General features: G+C 43.7%; 1 protein-coding gene across 1 annotated transcript; it reads right to left on the bottom strand.

Annotated features, from left to right (window-relative positions):
- Nucleotides 1-774: 774 nt before the first annotated feature.
- Nucleotides 775-3,508, bottom strand: zar1l (zygote arrest 1-like). The gene is made up of 4 exons (XM_010865672.5): nucleotides 2,816-3,508; nucleotides 2,493-2,585; nucleotides 2,155-2,229; nucleotides 775-1,775 (listed from the first exon to the last, which is right to left on the bottom strand). Exons 1-4 carry the CDS (start codon nucleotides 3,482-3,484, stop codon nucleotides 1,632-1,634), a joined length of 981 nt encoding a protein of 326 aa, XP_010863974.1. The 5' UTR covers nucleotides 3,485-3,508; the 3' UTR covers nucleotides 775-1,631.
- Nucleotides 3,509-17,592: the final 14,084 nt, after the last annotated feature.

The following is a 17,592-nucleotide window of genomic DNA, read 5'->3' on the forward strand; positions in this document are numbered from 1 at the left end:
CAAAACAGGTGCAAATAATTAGAAAATCATTAGGGTAACTTGGGAGGATCCAGCCTTATGTAAAGATTAGAACCTTGGTCCGGGTTTGGTCTTAACCACGTGTGTTAACACATCATGCTGTTGTGGAAATGTCAATCTTACCCAGAGTCAAGAATTCAATCATACAGGTTTATTTCATGGCCATGACCAGAGAGTGTAACCACATACAAGGTCAAGCCTAGGCTGTCCTTAATGGTACAGACAAGGTCAGTATAGACCAGGTTAAGCTTGTTTTTTCCCCCCATTCATTTAGTGGAGAAAATCTAAATAGAACTGGTCATCCCACCAAATTCAACCCAATAGCTGATTGCCATATAGTCAAAGATAGTGACACAATCCAGGAATCTAAAGGATTGTCTTGCACGACTGTCAGAAAGGAACAGCACAAAATGACAGGTCAGGAAGGACCAAGCCTTTGCTTTCAAGGAAACTCAAGACAGTCTGCCAGACATCTGGGTGAAGACCAAAACTACTGAAACATTGTGCTGTGGACAGATGACTCAAAAGGTCAAGCAGTTTGGCCACAATGCTGGACAGCGTGTTTGGTGACACAAGACTGCCTTTGAATTAATTACTGTCCACTTGGTGGCACATTTGGACCCTGGCGGTCTGATGTAGCTAGACTGAGGGTTCTTGTGAGGAAGATGATCCAAGCCAGTGTTAACCAGTAAACATGGCTGGCAAAGTGCATTTAAGATAGTGCTGACATGCAAACAGATAACACACATGAACAAGTTATGCTGCAATAGGTTTATTCATAATTTACATTCTAGAAAAATAGACAGTTGATCATGAACATATAAAAGACATTTATAGGCTGTTGAAGTCACTGATCTAACACCCTTTTAATAGGAGCAGGGTGATGTCAGGAACCAGACATACTACAGATCCTCAGAGTACTTTGAATGCTGCTTGACCTGAGCTGACAATTAGAAACACTAAATCTATGCTCTTAGAAAGACAACACATTACACCCCACACACCCAGAGTCAAGCCAATGAATGTCTCCCCATCAATAGGGAGAAATTCATAATTGGCAGAACACAGCCATGTTTTACCCGATCTCGACCCTGGAGGTTCAGGACAAGTCACAGAATTTTTGCCCTGGCTTTACCATACCCAATTTAGGTCATTCATGGAATCAGATGTGCTAAAGTTAAATATTTTCTGCCATGAATGATTCAGACTTGGGGCACCAGGTGAGCGCAATTCAACACCAAGTGGAAACAGTGTCTCAACCTTCCAGGACTGGAGTTGAACAGCCCTGCCAAGACTAAAAACATGCTCCCATTTGGGTCCACAGAACTAGAGTTGATACCACCGGTTCCCATAGACCAACCTTTAACCAGACACAGGGGTGATTTAATTCAGCCAAACAGTGATGCTAAATATTTAGAAGCCTTTTCAATTGAACAAACTCAGTTCTCACACGGTCATTTCTTGAATACATTTTGGTACCCTTGGACACTGAAAGCACTGTGCAACTGAAATAGTTTGCTAGGATGAACAGACCCCCAGGGCTGAGATAACCCACATCAGAAGGTAGAGGTTAGATCCCCGGCCATGGTTTGGTTGTATGGAGACGGCACAATTTAGACAATATACTTGTAGCTATAGGTGGTGTCACAGGAAATCCTCTTGCCACGGCAGCGGCCACAGAGATCCTGTCTGTGAGGCCTCTTCATGTCGATGTGCCTCTCCTTCTGCTTACAACAGCACCTGGTCTGGGAGCAAACCTGGCACAGAGGAGAAAAGAGATTGTTGGAGCCTGGAGGAACACGGACCTGTGCAGAAGCAGTTGGGCGAAGCAGCCAGCGGCACGCCTTGGTGGTGTTTCAGGGCAGGTCAGGTGACTTGCTCTGAGACTAGTTGCTCGCCTTGAGTGTGTTTTGGGCAAAGGAGAACATCCATACTGAGGCCAGCAGAGGGACATTGATGCCCATTGTGTAGGGTTAACCCAGTCAGGGCCAATAATAAGCCATTTTAAGTTCAGGGGGAATTAAAATAGAAGAAAAATGTCAGTAGTCTATATAACCTTGAATGTAGACTGGAATGTGCATGATGCCAAACATGCCAGGGCCCCAAGCTCACGGCAGGGGGGCCCCAGTCACTGACCTTACACTGGATGGCCTCCACTCTGTAAGGGTTGAACCCCACCTGGCACTTCCGGCAGAGCTGCTTGAAGTACACCTGAGATGAGGGGGCAGTCAAGCAGTTAGAAAGACCAACAGGCAAGTAGACAGCTGTTAGATTGCCCCCCCTGAAACAGCAAGGGGAACAATCAGCCATTTGGTCATTGAGCAAGTCAACACCAATAACTCCTATCACTGGATAAGACATCTGCAGTTGACAACAGGTAGCTGGGTTGGTAAAAGTAGAAGTGAGCCTGTATATAGCAGACGTGGCATCCTTCTGTAGGGTATATTAACCAAGAGGAAATCTTTAAAACTTACCTTACTAGTTCCAGAGATGCACCACACATAGGCGCTTTCCCATCTGACGTTACACTGGCTGCAGTGAAAGAAGCCATACTTCTGCTCCAGAAACTACAGAGGGGAAAGTTATTGCTACAGGGCCTAAATCAGGAAGTCAACGTACATCCTCTCATGCTGGATTACAGCGATAAAATATTCCAAAAATATAATAAACATACGTAGTTGTGTTTTATCGGAAAGACGGACACTGCCTAGAAAATGTGCTGTGTAATGACGTATTCCCCGGTGTTGCTTTGTTGTACAAGTCCAGAATCGTCATTATCCTTTGATCAAGGACTCACTTGAAAATTGAACCCTTTAGGCATCTGGTGAAGGACTTTCCTGGCGTCCTCACGTGGGCTCTGTGGTCGACCCTTCTCGTCCGTTGTGTTCTGGTCGGTATCGTTGGTATCGCCGGCATCGCCATCCTGGATGCATCCTCCCTCACAGTCCGCACTATCATGTTCCGCTTTCACCGGCAGCGCGAAGAACCGGCGATCAAACACGGGAGAGTATATGGCCAGGGGTCGGGAGAAGCGTACGTTGTTAACCGGCGTGCTCGGCAGCGCTCTGCCGTCTGGAGAAGAAACCACTGAGGGACTCCACTCACACTTCACAGGCGACTTCGGGAATACCGTAAATATTCTCTCCTGGTAAAACAACGTTTTGGGCCCGAGGGAACACTGGACCACTGCGTCGACCTTGGCGTTAACCTGAACCCCGAACTCCTTCGTGTTGGCCTTCCGGAGTCGAGGGGTAAGGTTTGGGTTTACCTGAGACAGGATGGCCTTCAGCTGGGCTCGCTTAAACATGTCCAGGTAGTCCAGCGCTTCGGGAGGAACGTAGATGTTGCCTTTCTTTCCCCAGGTCTGAGGATGGAATTTCGGGTTGCCGTGGAGGACAGGTGCCATCATAGGCCCGCAGCCCGGATATCCATTAAAGTTGTACGGCGAAAACATGAATCCCTCCATCGTGTATGGAGACCAACGCGAACCTGCTGTGGTTTATATGTGGTTTTCCGTCCCGTGCTGATTGGGCCTGAAATATTAGATGATTGGCTGGTCAGGCGAGGACAGGTGCGTGCGCCGAGTGCACATTAAGGAATCCCGCAGCCCTGTACGAATAATGCCGGTGTATCCTACAATTCCCTGCTTTACCTGTCCATCCTGATTCATTTCCTTCATTGCTTCCTCTCAGTTATGTCATTTATATCCTTTATTTCCTTCCGGTAAAAACAGAGGATACCTACGATAATATTAACGACCCATATCAAATGTGATTCAGTAATCTAGTGTCGATTCATATTTCTCAGAACAATTATAGGCGGTACCTGGTGTTTTATCTTTTTCAGCTAGGACTAATTTATAAGATTAGGCAACAGTTTGTTAGATAGCTGAAACATGGCGCTCCAAGATTTTTTTATATGGAATGTATCACGATATTTGAAGAGAAAAGGTTGTGTGGAGAAGCACTCCGCCAAAGGATGATGGTTTGCAATTGATGCAGCCACTTCAATTCCATACAGGTAGGCCAAGTGATTCTGCTTTTTCTGGATCTCAGAGAAGTGGGATCCAGTGGCGGCTGGTGAAAAATATTCTGGATGGGGCTGTGCCATACTTTTTTGTTTCTGTAACCATCGCTATACAATTTAACATAAACTGCAGGACAGCAATGCTCAGTGAAATAGTCAGTAATTATTTAATGCCAATATTAAAAAGTTGAGGCATTCTTACACAAAAACATAAACATCATATTGCACAAACATAAGCCTTTCATTTGCATTTAAACTGAACTTGGAAACAATTGACTATTTCTACACACAACATCTTTTGGAAACGCTGTTGACTGTTAAAACAGTGCCCCCTTGTGGGGGGGGGGGGGTCCAGCACATGAAAAACCAATGGCCATTAGGCAACGCAACAGGCATGCTGTCAGAACAGAGTGGAAAGTGGACAATAACATGAAATTATTATAAAGTTTATAGGAAATCTTACACTGTATAAAGGATGTATAATATAGAAATGGATATCAAGTGGCTGAACTCAAACCTTTGACTGGAAGAATAGCATACAGTATTTTATGATCAAACTAAATGTAACTAATTGTTAATGTGTTCCAGAACTGCAACAATTGATTGATACAAAACAACATTAATATTAGCAAACACACTATTAAGACTTTCTAGAGCACCATATATAACTGGATGATTCTTTATGCTAAGGTCAACTATATACAAAGAAACATGTGGTCAGTGCTGCTGTGTGTTAATGACACTTTTATTAAAGGGTTATGCTGTGTGTCATTGACCCTTTTATTAAAGTCAGGAATGTCCCTGACAAATTTCTTCTCTATGGAGAGCATAGCCAGAGTATTCAGGCGATCCTGTGTCATGCTTTTTCTCAGGAAGGTCTCGATCCTCTTCAGTTTAGAGAAACACCTTTCTGACTCAGCTGTTGTCATGGGTGTGGTGATGAGGATCCTGAGGAGGCTGACAGTCTCTGTGAAAGTGCTCTGAAGGTTGTTCTCCATGAAGAACTGGTACAGGGGCACTGCACCACTACAAGCCTTGAACTCACTGTTCAGTTTGGTTTTGAGCTTGGCCTTGTTCAACATGGGGTACGCCTCCACGGTTGTTTCAAGCGCTGTATCGGGGAACTTCACTGTGTTGTGGGAACAACTCTCCGTGCAACAATGCTGCGCTGATGAGGTGCTGGGTAAAGGAGAACCTCTCCTTGGCATGAATTAGGATGGTATCACATACCTGTAAAAGTAATAAAGCTATTTTGTTGCAAGTGATCCTGACTGAACACATGCCTATGTCCAAGTCAAGTATATGCTTACTAAGGTGCTGATTGTTCAGGGTTTTTGGTTTTGGCTACATACTACCAGGACTGAAAAAAAGTTATAGGGGAAACACTGACAATTACATCACAACTTACCTCTGTAGCCAACCTCTGTTGTTCTCCTGGTCCCAGCATCCTCCGTCGCTTTATGGGCTGCTGCTGCTCGTCAGATGCGCTGTCCCCACATAAAGAGGGAATGGAGGCCCTGGGACCAAAACATTTAGTTTCATTTGATAACTTGCCATCAGACTTCTTAACTCACTGTAACCCCCCCTCAACACGCACATAATCAGTGACTCATATATATAAATATACAGGTGCTGGTCATAAAATTTGAATATCAGTTCAAAAAGTGAAACTTGTATAATTTATTCATTCCACACAGAGTGATATATTTCAAGTGTTTAATTCTTTTAATTTTGATGATTATAACTGACAACTAATGAAAACCCCAAATTCAATATCTCAGAAAATGTGAATATTGTGAAAAGGTTCAATATTGAAGACACCTGGTGCCACACTCTAATCAGCTAATTAATCCAAAACACCTGCAAAGGCCTTTAAATGGTCTCTCAGTCTAGTTCTGTAGGCAACACAATCATGGGGAAGACTGCTGACTTGACAGCTGTCCAAAAGACGACCATTGACACCTTGCACAAGGAGGGCAAGACACAAAAGGGCATAGCTAAAGAGGCTGGCTGTTCACAGAGCTCTGTGTTCAAGCACATTAATAGAGAGGCGAAGGGAAGGAAAAGATGTGGTAGAAAAAAAGTGTACAAGCAATAGGGATAACCCTGGAGAGGATTGTGAAACAAAACCCATTCAAAAATGTGGGGGAGATTCACAGAGAGTGGACTGCAGCTGGAGTCAGTGCTTCAAGAACCACCACGCAGACATATGCAAGACATGGGTTTCAGCTGTCGCATTCCTTGTGTCAAGCCACTTTTGAACAAGACACAGCGTCAGAAGTGTCTCGACTGGGCTAAAGACAAAAAAGACTGGACTGCTGCTGAGTTATGTTGTCTGATGAAAATACATTTTGCATTTCCTTTGGAAATCAAGGTCCCAGAGTCTGGAGGAAGAGAGGAGAGGCACAGAATCCACGATGCTTGAAGTCCAGTGTAAAGTTTCCACAGTCAGTGATGGTTTGGGTTGCCTTGTCATCTGCTGGTGTTGGTCCACTGTGTTTTCTGAGGTCCAAGGTCAACGCAGCCGTCTACCAGGAAGTTTTAGACCCCTTCATGCTTCCTGCTGCTGACCAACTTTATGGAGATGCAGATTTCATTTTCCAACAGGACTTGGCACCTGCACACAGTGCCAAAGCTACCAGTACCTGGTTTAAGGACCATGGTATCCCTGTTCTTAATTGGCCAGCAAACTCGCCTGACCTTAACCCTATAGAAAATCTATGGGGTATTGTGAAGAGGAAGATGCGATATGCCAGACCCAACAATGCAGAAGAGCTGAAGGCCACTATCAAAGCAACCTGGGCTCTCATAACACCTGAACAGTGCCACAGACTGATCGACTCCATGCCACGCCACATTGCTGCAGTAATTCAGGCAAAAGGAGCCCCAACTAAGTATTGAGTGCTGTACATGCTCATACTTTTCATGTTCATACTTTTCAGTTGGCCAACATTTCACCAAAAAAAAATATTGTATTGGTCTTAAGTAATATTCAAATGTTCAGAGATACTGAATTTGGGATTTTCATTAGTTGTCAGTTATAATCATCACAATTAAAAGAAATAAACATTTGAAATATATCAGTCTTTGTGTAATGAATGAATATAATATATAGTTTCACTTTTTGAATGGAATTACTGAAATAAATCAACTTTTAGATGATATTCAAATTTTATGACCAGCACCTGTATATATATATACACACACACACACACACACAAAATATGTCTAGTAACTGCTTTTATGTACATAATTAGCTTATGTTATTATGTTTTTAATCATTTTTCTATTACATTTGTGAGAGGGATGCAACAATTTTGTTCTGCTGTGCACAATGTAAGTAATAGTCTGAATGACAATAAAGTTAATCTTAAATCTTCAATAACAACTAGGCCTCTTCTAGAAGTTGACCTGGTGGACACCTGAGTAAGCCTGTTATTACAAACTGTGTAATACTTTCCTGCATTATTATCCAAGTCTGATTGCGTCTTCTCTTTCCTTTTAAAATACTAAAACAAATAAAATTGTGATGTGCTCTATGCTAATCTCTCACTTTTAATGACAAGACACATTTTGGCTTTTACACTGTTGGATGTGAGCTATTCATCTTTCTAACAACAACAGCTTTATCAGCCAATAGTAAATATAGTTATTTATCTGATTGTTAGCATGCTGTCTGTGAGTGCTGTCTGTGAGTGCTTTAATGAAGACAGTGTCGATGTTCCTCTTCTGCTGCTGGCTGAAAAGCATGTCCACATTTGGCATGATCTTGTGGAACAGTGCCAGGAAAAAACAGAAAGCCTCGTCTTCGAGCATCCTCACCAAGCCCCCAGCCTCTCTGACAGTCGGGGGGGGTTAAAGTTCCCAGAGTCTCTGATGGTCTGGTTAGGAGGTCATCCTTGTGCTCGTACACAGTGTTTACAGCGCAACCGTGGAAGCTCCACCGTGTTGTAGTGGCTCTGGGGCGTCTACGCGCAACCACTTGGTCAAGCACGGTGGTTCGCTTGAGGGACCTGGAGAAGAAAGCAGAAAATCCTGCAAGGTCGGAAAAGAAAGTGCCGATCCTGGGGATGCGTGAAGTAGCCTGCTGCATGATGAGGTTCAGCTGATGTGCATAGCAGTGGACGTAGCGTTTTCGTACACATCCACTATTTTACTCTGCACTTCGCCGGTTTAAGCAAAACTTAAAAGGTAGTTCTGGCCAGAACACATATTTTTTATACATATATGCATATATATATTTTGAGTTGAGACATTGGAGTGTAATATGCACTGTTGAACATTTTCAATAATACTATTTTCTTGACAAGAGCAACTGTATTCGTGTTTTCATTCTCTGGTGAAGTCAATAATAATCATTTACAGCCAAAGACAAATTATCAAATGTCAGTGCATTTGATATTTATCTTATCTTAAACCTCGAACCAGGACATTACTACAATTGTTGAAGTGGTGATCCCAGACCTTGAGAATATATATATATTTGCAAGTAATGTTGAAGGCTAATTAGAACCTGGTTACATTCTCATGTTTCTTTACCTTCTCTGACAGGTGCTTCATATCCCTCACTCCGGTAACTGTCCATGCTGGATCTGTCCCCGTCGTTTTGAAAAGCAAGCACGGAAAGCAAAATAAAGCATTGGCATGAGTGCACCCAGCTAGCCAAGCCTTCCTGGTGTACCAGCTACGGGAGAAGCCGCGCATATACTGCTTCCCTCTTTCGCTAGCCTGATGTCTGATTGAGAGGTCAGGTTGATCTGGGCCCAGCTCTTTCACCCGAACTTTCTTCCGAGCCCGGTCCTTATTTTATCAGGGGCGAGCTTGGGGCGATAAAATAATCGCCCTTCTTGGATTCGATTTAAGAACATTGATTGGCTAAATTTGCTGTCATACATTCATATCTTAAATTAGCAATTGGCTTAACTGCTACATAGACCTGCCTCCTGGGGTCGCTTTCTCTATCGCCCCAGAGCTGATGAGGCGTTCAGACAAGCAGATGAAAGGTTGCGAATATGATTTTCTATCATATTTTACACATCTCCTGTCTCTGCCTCTGTCCGTCTGGGTATAAACATCTCCTGTCTCTGCCTCTGTTCATCTGGGTATAAACATGATCCCGTCTCTGCCTCTGTCCATCTGGGTATAAACATGATCCTGTCTCTGCCTCTGTCCATCTGGTTATAAACATGATCCCGTCTCTGCCTCTGTCCGTCTGGGTATAAACATCTCCTGTCTCTGCCTCTGTCCGTCTGGGTATAAACATGATCCCGTCCCTGCCTCTGTCCGTCTGGGTATAAACATCTTCCATCTCTGCATACACCCCGTTCAAGTATGCGTTCACCAGTGGAATGTTCAGGTCCACCAGGTTCTGGTAAAAGAGGAAAATGCCCCCGCACTGCCGTCCAGCACCTGGGTATGTTGGCTGTCCAGGACCTGAGTATATTGGCTCTTTAGCACCTGGGTATATTGGTTGTCCAGGACCTGGGTATGTTGGCTGTCCAGGACATGGGTATGTTGGCTGTCCAGGACATGGGTATGTTGGCTGTCCAGGACCTGGATATGTTGGCTGTCCAGGACATGGGTATGTTGGCTGTCCAGGACCTGGGTATGTTGGCTGTCCAGGACATGGGTATGTTGGCTGTCCAGGACATGGGTATGTTGGCTGTCCAGGACATGGGTATGTTGGCTGTCCAGGACATGGGTATGTTGGCTGTCCAGGACCTGGATATGTTGGCTGTCCAGGACATGGGTATGTTGGCTGTCCAGGACCTGGGTATGTTGGCTGTCCAGGATCTGGGTATGTTGGCTGTCCAGGACATGGGTATGTTGGCTGTCCAGGACCTGGGTATGTTGGCTGTCCAGGACATGGGTATGTTGGCTGTCCAGGACATGGGTATGTTGGCAGTCCAGGACCTGGGTATGTTGGCTGTCCAGGACCTGGATATGTTGGCTGTCTAGGACATGGTTATGTTGGCAGTCCAGGACCTGGGTATGTTGGCTGTCCAGTACATGGGTATGTTGGCCTGTCCAGGACATGGGTATGTTGGCTGTCCAGGACCTGGATATGGTGGCTGTCCAGGACATGGGTATGTTGGCTGTCCAGGACCTGGATATGTTGGCTGTCCAGGACATGGGTATGTTGGCTGTCCAGGACCTGGGTATGTTGGCTGTCCAGGACCTGGGTATGTTGGCCTGTCCAGGACATGGGTATGTTGGCCTGTCCAGGACATGGGTATGTTGGCTGTCCAGGACATGGGTATGTTGGCCTGTCCAGGACATGGGTATGTTAGCTGTCCAGGACCTGGAAATGTTGGCTGTCCAGGACATGGGTATGTTGGCAGTCCACACATAGGGTTTATAAAAGGGATGTTGAGGGGTTCACCGTTGACGTTGCCTGGAGCTCCATTTCTATTCACATACCGACCAGGATATCCAGGACGTGGACTGACCAATGGACTACTGTCCTCGTCCGAGTCTGAGTTTGGGGCACCAAGTAGCAGCGTCTGAGTGTTCACAGACCGGGTCAAAAATGCTCAGAGGAGAGGAACTGCACAGCATGGCCCTAATGCCAGTAACACTAGCACGATCCATCTTAGAATACCTACCTTAGTGAGAATAGTCCCCCATCTACCGAACAACTGCTCTAGCCAATCCCAAGTGTGAGCGTCCCTGCCTGCATTGTCTTGTACTTCCGGTCTCAGCCGTCTAAGTTTGGTCATGGCCTGAGTAAACGTTCCATCTGGTCCAGTATTATTTGGGATGAAACACTGCTCCCCGAACATCATACAGACACCAACCTTCTCCGTTAGGATCTGTAGGGATATTTTCATAAAATGTAATTCTCTCACTTAATCCTGATGAAGAGTAGACAGAATGTCTCATGTGTTCTCTTGCATATCAATTGGGTGTTAATGAAACATTTGACCAGGGATCATATAATTTACCCAAACAGTCCAATTGTCTCTGCACTGATGTATTTGTTAAGAGAGACTGATGAAGAATAAGGTACAGTTTGAATTTCTATGTGTGTCAAGGTCAACAGCTGTGCTCAGTTTTTCTTCTTACTATACTGATGTGACTAAGGCGCAACATTTTATTTCATGTGGATGTCAGAATGACCTGTTGCTTGTCCTTGAATGCCTTGGGAGTATGAGTGAGCTCATAGATAAGGGAATCCTTCGAATTCAGAGAATATGCTGAGTAATGATGAGTAGTGTAATCCCAGAGGGTGGTGAAACATTGATGGAAGATTCGAGAAGGATCCATCCAGAAATGTGCATAATGGGTGGACTTCATAACATCGTATAACCATACTGTATGAAAATGTGTCTAAGGTTTGGAAGTCGATTTTTCTGCAGACCATCATGGCTTGGTTGCTCTGCAGATCAGCACAGCTTTATGACAACAATAAAGTAAACTTTTGAGTTCACTAACTTCTGAGTTATTTGAGATTGTGGGTGGGGAAAAAGGGAACCATTTTCCACAACAGATCCAATCCAGGGCCTGTCTATTCTGCCATGTCATTTTACTGGTTGCACATAGTTGCTCACCTAGGGCTGTCAGTGCAGTATCAGTGTAATTAATTAACCGCTGCTCATTATAGTATATGTAATTAATCCACTCCATATTTTTAATGGGTGTTATCCACACAGGTAGAGATTCGAAACCCTGCACTGATCTCGCTTCTTGCCATAAACTCATTAGGAATGCCCCGTGGCTCTCCTATTGTGTCAATTACAATTACTGAGTGGAAGAGGACTCCAGTGGCAACCTGTGAAGAGGGTTAAGGCAGTGCTGGAAAATAATGGTGGCCACACAAAATATTGACACTTTGGGCCCTATTTGGACATTTTCACTTAGGGGTGTACTCACTTTTGTTGCCAGCAGTTTAGACATTAATGGGTGTGTGTTGAGTTATTTTGAGGGGACAGTAAATGTACACTATTATACAAGCTGCACACTCACTACTTTACATTGTAGCAAAGTGTCATTTCTTCAGTGTTTCTTCAGAAAATATATAATCCACTGACGTAATCTAAATCAGCTGTACCCCTTTAGCCTCCGTGGTGTTGTAAATTTCTATTAGCTGTCTTGTGTCCGTGTAATGATGCACAGCTAGGCCGTGTTCATATAGTTGGGACAGGAACAAAAGTATGGAGGTGTTATCTGGACCTGCATATATTTTGTGATCTATATTGGCGTAAAATATACGTTTCACAAATAATCTAGAGGTCGTTGTACCCAACCAGACAGTCACTTCTCATGCACTCATTCGTCATACTCATTAACCGGTCTTTATCACACTCTTGCACACAGATCTTTTCAAAAAGTTTTTAACACACTTTTATACAGGCCTTTTCACACACAAATGTTTACATAAATATAAACACACATTTCTTTATACAGACACACAGACTTCACCGGGTGAGTCCCTTTCTTCTCTTTCTCCCGTAGAGGAACGCTGCCTCACCCAGTACTATTTAATTCACTCATATACACATCCACAGGTCTCTTGTCACGGCCCCATAGGGAGGAGTTACCCTGTCGGACGCAAGCAGACACACACAGCTGCGCCTCTCGCGGGAGAAATACGACCTCACCAGCGTGTGCCTACAAACACCCCCGGGTCTCTTGCCTTTAGCCACCTTAAACAGGTGTCTCTTGCACGAGCACCTGTAGGTCTCTTGCCTTTAGCCACCTTAAACAGGTGTCTCTTGCACGAGCACCTGTAGGTCTCTTGCCACGGCTGCTACACCAGTCGTGAGCCGATCGTGCTCCCGCACTGCCAAGCCCGTGCCTCGGCCACCTCACCAGACGGTGAATGGTGCACACCCACACGCAGGTCTCCGACCCGGGCTGTCTTCACTAGACAGTGACTTATTTACCACCTCTTGCCTTTGCCGAAGAGGGACTATGTTTACAATATTGCCGCATGCACACAATGCATTCAACATTCAAGGTTCGTGAAATTCGGGAAGACCCGTGCTTGGTTTCCCACCATAGAATTATATGGTCTCCATTACACAAACATATAGACTAAAAGTTAAAATGGTTGCCTTTGTTGTGCCGGCACCGTTTCTGTAACTCCGTCCAATTTATCTTGGGCAGTTCAGTCAAGAAAAAATGTTCTCTGTCCAACTCCTGGCTGGCTTGCCAATTGATGTCGTGGAAGATCAAGTCCACTCTTTCTAAGACACATGCGCTGAAACTCAGGAGCTTGTGAATCCAATAGACTTTAATGAAAACCATAAAACAATGCCAGGTCCTTCTGCAGATACACCCAAAGTTCGGACCATGGCTTTATACAGAAACGTTCACACATCAGGCCGTCTGACCATCCATTTTTGGAAGTCCCCTGGGCGGGGTTAACCTCTTGTCCTCTAGCTTTCTTGAGTGTCCGTAGTTCAAGGCAGTAAATCACGACAAACTCATGGTTCATGCTTGGGTCACACCACCAGTAAGTACACAAGCAATAAACTTCAGAGTCATTAATGTCAAGACGCATGATGATGCTCTGTTGAAGTGTACTGCTTGCTGACACCCTCATTAAGGTTCCCCGGACAAGATACACTCATCATGATGACCGTGCAGTTTTTAAGAACTCATTGTCTGTGCATATGAATTATACATTAATGTATTTCATAAAGCATGTGATTATAATGCATTTTTATATAAAAATCCCTCACAGTCTCAAAGCTTCATATTAAATAACTGATTACTGCTTAAACTCAACTCAATCGGAAAAGGGTGGCTTGCCCACTTCAGGTTGGTGGAGAGTGCCTGCCTCAAGTGGAGAAGTTTAAGTATCTAGGGGTCTTGTTCACGAGTGAGGGAAGGATGGAACGGGAGATTGACAGACGGATCGGTGCAGCTTCTGCAGTATTTTTTGATGAGTCTTGTGGGTCCGTGACTTGGGAACACTACAAGTGTACAGAAAACATTTCAGTGCAAGAGTCACATCTCTGACAGCCCAACAGAGACAGTTTCCTTGCACATACAGATATAAAAAGTCTACAGACCCCTGTTAAAATGCCAGGTTTTTGTGATGTAAAAGAATGAGACAAAGATAAATCATGTCAGAACTTTTTTCACTTTTAATGTGACCTATAATGTGAACAATTGAATTGAAAAGCAAACTGAAATCTTTGAGGGGGAAAAATGAAAAAGCAGCAGAGGGATCTCATTGTTGAAAGATATCAGTCAGGAGAAGGGTACAAAATAATTTTTGTATACTTAAACCTTTCAGGGAGACTGAGCCTGGTGAATTCCTCTGATATAGCCAGGGGATAGGGGGCCGAGAAGTGTAATTTGCATATTTAAATTTGCTGTGCTTGCCTATTGGCAGAAGAGTAAACCAATAGGGGCAAAACTTCACGAAGTAGAACTGACTAAAGGCAAATGCCTGATTGGCTGGAGCACAGGCCAAGATGGTGTGACAGTACACTACAATACTGAAAATCACTCACGACTGCTCGATCAGCTTATTTCTCCAACCTGATTGAGGCGAACAAAAACAATCCAAAATTTCTCTTTGATACAGTTGCAAAGTTAACAAAAAAGCAAATCTTAGCAAGTGAAGTGGGTCTTCACTTTAGTTGTAATGAATACATGAACTACTTTGATGAAAAGATCGTCACCATTAGAAAACAAATAACTGACTCCTTAAATAGTTGTCAAAATCTCAGTTGTCCAAAAAATGTCCTGAACCTCCCTGACCAGGTGTCAATGGGGACACTTGAATTTTTTGATACCGTATCGCTCGACACATTTACAAAATCTGGATCCCGACATATTAAACAATTATAGGCCAATATCGAACCTCCCGTTCCTCTCAAAAATCTTAGAAAAATGTGTTTCCCAACAACTGAATGCCTTCCTAAAGACAAATAACATTTATGAAATTCTCCAGTCCGGTTTCAGACCCCATCATAGTACTGAAACTGCACTCGTGAAGGTAACAAATGACCTTCTAATGGCCTCAGACAAAGGTTCCGCATCTGTCCTGTTGCTTCTTGATCTTAGTGCTGCTTTCGACGCTATTGATCACTCCGTTCTCTTAGAGAGACTGGAAACCCATATTGGGCTACGTGGACATGTTCTAGCCTGGTTTAAATCTTATTTATCTGAAAGATATCAGTTTGTTAGTGTGGATGGCATATCCTCTGACAAGTCAAAGGTATGCTTTGGAGTTCCTCAAGGCTCGGTTCTGGGCCCATTATTGTTCTCACTATATATGCTCCCTCTGGGCGATGTAATCCGAAATCACAATATTAACTTTCACTGTTATGCTGATGACACACAGTTATATATTTCAATGAAGCATGGAGATGCCCCTAAATTAGCTATTTTGGAAGCATGCATTTCAGATATTAAGAAGTGGATGACAGAGAATTTCTTGCTCTTAAACTCAAATAAAACAGAAATGCTCCTTTTAGGACCCAAAAAACAAAGAGCGTTGCTAGCAGATCTCACTGTGAACCTCGACGGCTGCATGGTTGTATCCCAAAAAACTGTAAAAAACCTTGGCGTTACCCTTGACCCTGACCCTGACCATATCAAATATGTCTCAAGAGTTGCTTATTTTCATCTTCGAAACATTGCAAAAATTAGAAACTTTCTATCCAAAACTGATGCAGAAAAATGTACCCATGCTTTCGTTACTTCTAGACTAGATTACTGCAATGCTCTTCTCTCTGGTTATCCAGACAAATGAATGAATAAACTTCAATTAGTGCTGCACACGGCTGCTAGAATCCTAACTAGAACAAAAGAATTTGAACACATTACTCCTGTCCTGGTGTCCTTACATTGGCTGCCTGTTAGGGCTGATTTTAAGGTTTTACTCTTAACCTATAAATCAATACATGGACTTGCTCCTACTTACCTTGCTGAAATGATCCAGCCATACATACCTACACGTAACCTTAGATCGCAAGATGCAGGCCTTTTAATTGTACCTAGAATTTCTAAACAAACAGTTGGCGGCAGGGACTTTTCTCATAGAGCTCCACTCCTGTGGAATGATCTGCCAATTAAGGTTAGAAATGCAAACTCAGTACAAACTTTCAAGTGTCTACTAAAAACTCATCTCTACAGCATGGTTTATAATTAGGTGTAGCCTGGCCCGGGGGCGTGAAGGTGACCAGTAGGCTTGATACTGTCCACCCTTGCTGTCTTGCCAGGTGGGCTCAAGTCGCCACTGGGATGCCCTCCCTCCAATGCCTTTCGGGGGAAGAGTCACTGGCTTGTTGTTGACTCTCTGTTGCGCACTTGTGCAATTGGGCTGTACGCTGCTAGCAATACTCTGCCCTCATTCAGGGGGGTTGCGGTTGGTGGGTGTCCCTTTGGTTGATGCCTGGCAATGTGGTTGGATTGATTTCCTGCCTGTTGGGCCCTGTCCAGGGCCTCCCCCAGGTAGGGCCACAGTGTCACCGGACCCCCCCCGTCTCAGTTCCAAGGTGTTATGCTGCTATATTATTGTGCTGGGGGATATGAGGGATGTACTGCTAACTTTTCTCAGTCTCCTCCAGTTTTAAATTTTAGGAGGAGATAAGGTCCTGGTCCACACCTGCGGATTACCTGGTTTGGGGGGCCCGTTGCTGTCCCTGTCCTTGTCCACCTGGTCATACTTCTGACCTAGTCTAAAATCAAATAGACTCTGGATTTAGCCCAGATAAATTTATTTATTATTCCAATTGGACTCTTAATATCTCACCCGGCACAACCAGAAGAGGACTGGTCACCCCTCTGAGCCTGGGTCCTCTCTAGGTTTCTTCCTAAAATTCTACCTTCTTAGGGAGTTTTTCCTAGCCACTGAAATTCAACACTACTGTTGTTTGGTCCTTGGGGTTTAAGGCTGGGTGTCTCTGTAAGGCGTTTTGTGACAACTGCTGTTGTAAAAAGAGCTTTATAAATAAAATGTGATTGATTGATTGATTGAAGAAAGCTAGCGAAGAGATAACCCAATTAGCCTCATTGGACTGCAAGTACAAATCCAAACAAACAAACAGGAACCAATCCACAAACAAACTTTGCTATCCACATATACGATATGTTCCACAAACTCAAATGTCACTCACAAATACGTCTTCACCAGATGAAAATAGTTAAAGATTGTGAATTCTGATTGCGGATAGTGTTTCATATTTACAGATCGTCAAATATTTGTTTGTGAATTTGAAACTTGTTTGTTCAAAGATTCGGAATTACATTTTTGGATTGCGTTTCCTATTAACCAATCCACAAATATATTGTGATCCGCAAATAGTGAATAGGTGTGAGGGATAATTGTAAATAATTTCTCATATATTAAAATCATTGCTTTGAGGTTCAAGTAGAAAGGAGTTTATTTATGGGTATTGAAATATATTTGTGGATGGTGTTTTGTAATTGCAGATCATGATTTTTGTGGATGTTAGATTCATTCGTAAATTGTATTTTCTGTTTACAAATTGTAATATTCATTTTTTCATTGTGATCTGCATTTGCAATAATTAAGAAGCAATTCTATCTCCATAGTACTTCCGCTATCTCGTGTGTCACAAAGAA

Source organism: Esox lucius, chromosome 7 (genome assembly GCF_011004845.1).
Source record: "Esox lucius isolate fEsoLuc1 chromosome 7, fEsoLuc1.pri, whole genome shotgun sequence".
Lineage (NCBI taxonomy): Eukaryota > Metazoa > Chordata > Actinopteri > Esociformes > Esocidae > Esox > Esox lucius.

Excerpts from the sequence above, each read along its gene's own strand:
- zar1l (XM_010865672.5), bottom strand. The coding sequence starts at position 3,484 with ATGGAGGGATTCATGTTTTCGCCGTACAACTTTAATGGATATCCGGGC. Across the intron at positions 2,230-2,492 it reads GCATCTCTGGAACTAGTAAG|GTGTACTTCAAGCAGCTCTG; the intron begins GTAAGTTTTAAA and ends CCCTCATCTCAG. Across the intron at positions 1,776-2,154 it reads TGGAGGCCATCCAGTGTAAG|GTTTGCTCCCAGACCAGGTG; the intron begins GTCAGTGACTGG and ends CCTCTGTGCCAG.